Raw genomic sequence first — 6,782 nt, 5'->3', positions numbered from 1 at the left:
AATCAAGTCAAATAAAATGAAATCCGAGTCGAATCGAATCAAGTAAAATTGTTTGAGTTAAATTAAAAAATCAAACATTTTAAATTAAAATGTTGTTACACTATAACTAATTTCATATTAAAGCACATAAATTTGAAACCATATATATTTGAAAACTTTTTAAAAGCAAAATAAAAAAAAAGATACTTTAGTATGATAAACTTAATCATTAATTAACTTATTTAGGTCCTTAAAATTTTTATTTTAGAAAAAAATTAAAATTTTAAATTTTTCATATATTCTTTAGAATTTTTTTAAAATTATAATTTTTTTAAAAATATAAATTTTGGATTTTCTTAAAAAATATTTTAAATTTTTGAAAATTATTTTTTTGTTGAGAGAGTGATCAATTTGCTCATTTTTAAAATTGAGAGGGACAAAATGAGTATTTACATCAATTTATTATTCAAATTATTCGAGTTATTCAAATTGTAAAATTTAACTCAATTCGAACTCAAAACTTGAATTAATTATTTGAGTTGACTCAAATAACTCGAATAACTCGATTTAAGGTAGATTTCAAAGTTAACTAAATAAAGACTTAATTACAAGAATTATTGAATTGTGTCAAATATAATGGAAGGTAAAATCCAATATATCTTGAGAGAGGTTAATACGATTGCATATACTCTTTTCGGCTGGATAAAGATCAATTATGAAGAGAGAATTCTGCATCCAAATTTTTTTAAATCGAAGGAATGATTGACAAACGAAACGATACCGTTTCAGTTCCGTTTCAACTTTACAATAGCTAATTTCTTCAAGTTTCTAGTCGTCTCGTCTCTCTCCCATTTCCCTTGTAAAAACAAAACATCATCGATTCCCTCTAAAGAAATAACCCACAGAAGATGGCTACTTTGGCGGCGGTTGCAGCTCGTAGAGCAGCTACTCTAGCTCGAACACCCCTTTCATCTCAACCCGCTTCTCTCATTCCTCGCCGTGGTCTTGCCGGCTCCGCAGGTATTCTCGATTTACCTTTTTTTTAAAATATATATATTTATAACCAATAGATGTAAAATTCGTCTCTCGATTCCACTTCTGTTTTAATCTCATTTCACCTTAGATCCTAGATGAAACTTGAAACTATAGGATCTTACAAGTTTTCTTTTGCAGATCACCATGGACCTCCAAAGGTTAATTTTTGGCAAGACCCAATGAGCCCATCTAAATGGAAGGAAGAACATGTTAGTTTGTTTACTTCCCTTAATTTTAATACCCTAGTTCCAAGATTCTTTTTTTTTTCCCTGTTGTTTCACTTTGCAGATTTGGGAATTTTGGTATTTTGATTTGGTTTTATTTACCTAATTCAAATCCTCACAGTAGTCAATGCTACATTTTATTCATTTGAAGTTACTCAAATTTTTTTTTTCAACTCAATATCTTATCTTATTGTGTACATATTCATACTTCATAGGCACTGTTTCTCAATCAGTGTAATGCATGTCGACTAGAATATAAATTTAGGGAAATTAGGGTAGGCGTAAATGTTGAACTGTATTGACATTTTTTTGGTATGGTTGTGCAGTTTGTTATCGTCTCTTTAACTGGTTGGGGTCTGCTTTTCTTTAGTGGATACAAGTTCTTCACTAAAGGCAAAGGCAAAAAGGAAGAGGTACCTTCCTATACTCTGGAACTTTGCTATATTTGAATTCTTCACCAAAGAATTTTTATTTTGTTAAATGATTTTGTTATGGATTAATTTTAAATAAATAAATAAATAAATAAATAAGAGAGTTAAGTTTATTATGAATAGCTTTATGTTTAAGGTTTTAATTCTTCATTAAGTTTAATAAGCAAACGAATTTATTTGATAAATAAAGATTTTTTTTGGGTACCAAAACAAGTATACAAACTCTACATTGTGGGATCAGTTTGCACACAGGTTTTGAATGTTGAACATGGTGCCAACAAACTTGAAACCACGTAAGTCATTGCCACTAGTTTAGTAGCTTGTGCAATAAAGAAAAGTTAAAGTTTATATTGAACATATTTGTCTTCATTATTTTAATTCTATATTACATTAAAAATAATCAGTTTCATTGTTGATACACAATTTAGGTAATAGTTAGGGGTAAGTAAGAGTTGGTGCAAACAGGCTTAATTGACACATTTGGTTAAGTCAGTTATTTTGGCTAAATAGATTTAGGGTTTGGTTAATATGATTTTAATATATTTTAAATATATTTATAATATATATATAGTTTAAATTAACCCAACCCAATTATTTTAACCAAACCCAATCCAATTATGATATATATTTAAATTAAACCCAACAAAAACATTAACTAAAAGTAAAAAACTCAAAGCTAATTTTACCTGTGCAAAATTATATCTTTGTAATAAAGAATTATTTCATTTCTTGATTAATAGAAATTAAACTCATTGTTAATTAATTTAGCTAGTGAAATATAGCAAATAAAATTCTATTAATTGATTGAACTAACTGATGTTATGTCTGTTCAGTTAGGTTAATTAAGACCTATGGTGGTAGGTTAGTTGGTTAAATTTGGCGGTGGTCGGTTAAGTCGGATAAGTCAGGAAAATCGACCAAACTAACTAACAACCAATTATTCTCCCCTGTTAATGGTGGTTGATGATTGTTCGCATTGTGGTGTCAAGAGCCGATGAGTATAGCTTTGGTGATTAAGGAGAAAGTTCCTATATAAATTTGGCAGTGGTTGGTTAAGGTGGATAAGTCATGAAAATTGACCAATCCAACTAAAAACCAATTACTCTCCCCTAGTAATGGTGGTTGATGATTGTTCGCATTTTGGTGTCAAGAGCCGATGAGTATAGCTTTGGTGATTAAGGAGAAAGGTCCAAGGTTATAGGAGTGTGTGTAAAGTTCTAGTGGAGTCTTTTTGTCTTAGTTGAATATGGTCAACGATGAAGGTTTACATACCTTAAGAGTGAATCTCTTGGGACAGGTGTCTTGCTAGTGAAGGCAACTAGTTGAGTCGTAATGGGTCTCCAACACATGCACTTGGATGTGATTGGGAGGTCTATACTCCGTTGTCTTATTAAGGAGACGCTCAAGTGGGGTTCGTGTGACTTGGCACTTGTACACATGTTATGCATGCAAGAGACATGTATCAATCAAAGCAAGAGCTTAGACCTTATAGATATGGTGGTTCTATGTTGTTTGGCAAAGTAGCTTATTTGGATGAGGTGTTCCCTCTGTTATAGGTTGGGTGAGCTCCTATATTATACGACTGTTCAGGTCTGGAAAGAGTTGCAGATTGAGTTAGACACATTATTTTAAACTAGACTTGGAAATAGGACTTTTGTCTGAATATGAAATGAAAATTGTAATTGATCTTGATGCTCAACTTGGCAACAAATGGTTTAAGATAGCTTGTCATCTTCTTGGAAGAATCAATAATGAGACAAGAACCATTAGAATACTCACATCAAGTAAAACTATGGAAAGGGGGGTCGATCCTCTCACCTCTAAGCTGTTATCCATTACTGAAGAACATTCCAAACAGCCCACGAAGCATGACTTCAGGTCTAAGTAACGGACAAAACAAAGGAACCCGAAACATGCTTAACATCCACAATAAATTAAGCAAAGGAAGAAGACCCAATGCAAATGATGATGATGATCCCTAATTGTGCACCATCAACTTCTTGTTGTCACTCTCCCTTGTCCCTCAAAGAATTGCTATTCCCCACTTTTGAATTGCCCTCTAATGATTACAACACAAGTTATATATGGAATCACCTAAGTAAATTGACTCGACTAGAGAAGAACATGAGGAGGAGCTCGCCAATTTATGATAAGACGTAGGACCACCATGCCTATAAAGTCTAGGTCACTTCTTTGATCAACACATCTCTTGCATACATAACATGTGGGCAAGTGCCAAGTCACATTGACCCTGCCTAGGGACCCCTTAACAAGACAACGGTTCTTCCAATCACATCCAAGTGCACGTGTTGGAGGTTCACTATGATTCAGCTAGTTGCTTTACGAAGACACTTGCCCCAAGATACCCACTCCAAGGCTTCATTGACCATATTTAACTAAGAATATAGACTCCTTAGAAATTCTACACAATTAATCCTAACTTTCCTCCTTGACCTTCAGAGTCATCCTCACCTTTCTCGGCACCATTTTGCGAACTGTCATCAAACCACCATTACCTCAGTTATGTATCAACATTTATATTAATTTAATATAATTTGCGAATGGAACAAACTTCACATGTTAGTATAACTTTGGTTAATACACTATTTGTTTTCTTTATTTGTAAAATATGCAACTATATATTAAAAAATATATAAAGCAATGAGCATATGTATGTGACACACATTTATGTTACTTGAACTCTTCATTTTTCTAAAATACTTATATCCAACATATATTCAGAGTTATGGGGTATGATTCTCTAAATATATAAAAGACTTGGAAAAAATTGAGTATAGACATGTTTGTATCTAACATTTTTTTTAGTTAGGATAACATAGATGCATATGACAAGAAATAGTAGTAAATGCTTGCAACTATACATTGTTGATGATTATTTTGAAACACACTAATTTTTAGCCCACTTGATCACCATTCCATGAGTATTATTATTACCTGTAGTGAATATCCAGGTCAATAATTTAGAGCTATCATGTACTTTAGTTTAAAAATCAGACATTGTTTTTCATACTATATGAGTTTATGTTTTGGGGATCAAGTGCAGTCGATATGTCTGGTTCCCTGCCACTCTTCCCTTTCGTTGGTCACCACCTGGATAACCCTCTTTAATAGAGAATCCAACAGGGAATTGGTAATAGGGTTGCTAAATCTTTTCTAAAAGTATTACGGGGAATGCCCAAGTATAAAATCAAATTCTACTTAACAAGGAATTTCTGTATAGTTACCATGGATGTTCCCTTCATTTGAACTTATGTTTTGTTGCAGAACGCAGCAGAAACGACACACTAACGAGGTTGGAGTTTTTATTTTATTTTTATAAGATTTCAAGTAATAATGTATGGGTGGGACTTTCATGTCCTTGGGCTATTTTTGTTGGCAAATTATTCAGCTTTCTTGTTCATCATTTCTTTTATGACCATTTAGTAAAACTTGGAGGTCCGTTGTACCTGTTTCGTGAGCATAGGATGTAACAGTTTCTTGAAACTCAAAATACGTCTGTTGATGGATTTGAAAAGTTAATAATGAAGTATGCTTTTGTGCATGTCGTCCTGGTTTCTAATGATCGTCCATCAACTTAGAAAAAGGTAAAATTAGTCTATAAATTCAGTCTTCTTTAGAAAAAATCCCACAGGCATTCTAAACTAGTGAAAGCCTTACTTGATCATAAATCTAACCACCTAAAACACTTGAAAGTTCTATCCATCACCAAATGTCAATTCGAGAACCACTAACATGTATCCATCACCTCTCTGATCAGTCACTGCTGCGTTGCTCACTGATTACTCCAATGTTTCACCATTCATTTGGATTAGGGTTGTGTTATTTCTCCCTCTCAGAGGATCTTGAATCAAGTGGATGAGGATCCGCTCTTCTAAATTCTACATTCCTTCGGTCATTTTAAGCCTTTTGTTGATGAGATTGAGATTACGGCATTCATTTCCATTGTTTTACGATCATGCATTGTGTAATCTTCAGGCGGTTTTTTATTTTTTAAATACATTTCCTAAACTGTTTTTTTTTTAAATACATTTCCTAAACTATCTTTTTAAGTCCCTGACCCCCAAGTAAATATTAAGGATGACAAGGGGAAAGGGGGGGTGTTCTATTGTCAATTCTACCATTGCTCGGCAGCTGGAATGCTTTTTCTCACCATTTGCCTCGTTCCATGATAAATATATAATTGAAAAGTATTACTACTTTCATGGATGTTGAATGTATCCCATCTATGTCCTATTTTACTTTGCTTTAATTATATATATAAGAATAAAATAGTAATTTATATAGTAGAGCATCTCGAGGGAGATACTCGCGGGTCAGAATAGAAAATTCAGCTTGTATTGTCCCGTTGCTGCTTTTCAACAAAAAATTCTACTCTATTCGGAGCAGATTAATTTGAAATTTATTCGCTTTCAAACAGTATCAGTTTAACTAGATTTTATCTGATGATATTTCCTTTTCTCTACAATGTTTTGTAATAATAAACAACCTACTTGTTTTAGTATTATATGGCGAGATTTATTGGTTGAATGTGATCGACATTTTCTATTTCTAACTTCGTTTAGATTATATTTTAAAAACCAGTAATTTAAATTTGTATAAATTAAAGATGAGGTTTCAATGATCTACACATGTGATTTTGGCTTTAAATGGCAGTTAACCGGTATTCTATTTGGTTGATAGTCACCAATACATGTGTTCATGTTGATTTTGACATGAGCTCATTCCTTTCCTCACTCCTAACAAATGATTAAAACAAAACTTTGTTGAGGTAATTGAATCAAGTCTTACAATATTAATCCTTAACCTTTCAGATTATTTGATACACACGAGTTCTTAATTTGGATTAAGAAATGATCATGTTTTTTTGTTATTATCATTTTATTTAGGGTTAAATGATATGCTCTAAACTTGATAATTATTTTCATATTGGGATTTAAACTTTTTCTTGGTCCAGATTAGGCCCCAAATTTAGCAAATATTCCCATATTGGGAACTCAACTTTGTTTTTCTTCAAATTAATCTTTGAAAATCCTAAATTCAAACATTAATTTAGAAACAATTGTCAAGCTCTAATGTGGAAAAAATTATCAAA

The 6,782-nt window shown here is 32.3% G+C and overlaps 1 protein-coding gene across 1 annotated transcript; it reads left to right on the top strand.

The window, feature by feature from the left end:
* The first annotated feature begins 641 nt into the window (after window positions 1-641).
* Window positions 642-5,231, top strand: LOC107948987 (uncharacterized). The gene is made up of 4 exons (XM_016883677.2): window positions 642-999; window positions 1,153-1,223; window positions 1,565-1,651; window positions 4,955-5,231. The coding sequence occupies exons 1-4, from the start codon at window positions 888-890 to the stop codon at window positions 4,976-4,978; spliced, it is 294 nt and encodes a 97-aa protein (XP_016739166.1). The 5' UTR covers window positions 642-887; the 3' UTR covers window positions 4,979-5,231.
* Window positions 5,232-6,782: the final 1,551 nt, after the last annotated feature.

Source organism: Gossypium hirsutum, chromosome A04, assembly GCF_007990345.1.
Source record: "Gossypium hirsutum isolate 1008001.06 chromosome A04, Gossypium_hirsutum_v2.1, whole genome shotgun sequence".
In the NCBI taxonomy this organism is placed as follows: Eukaryota; Viridiplantae; Streptophyta; class Magnoliopsida; order Malvales; family Malvaceae; genus Gossypium; species Gossypium hirsutum.
The sequence above is the reverse complement of the archived record's forward strand: the minus strand, read 5'-3'. Positions and strand labels throughout refer to the sequence as shown.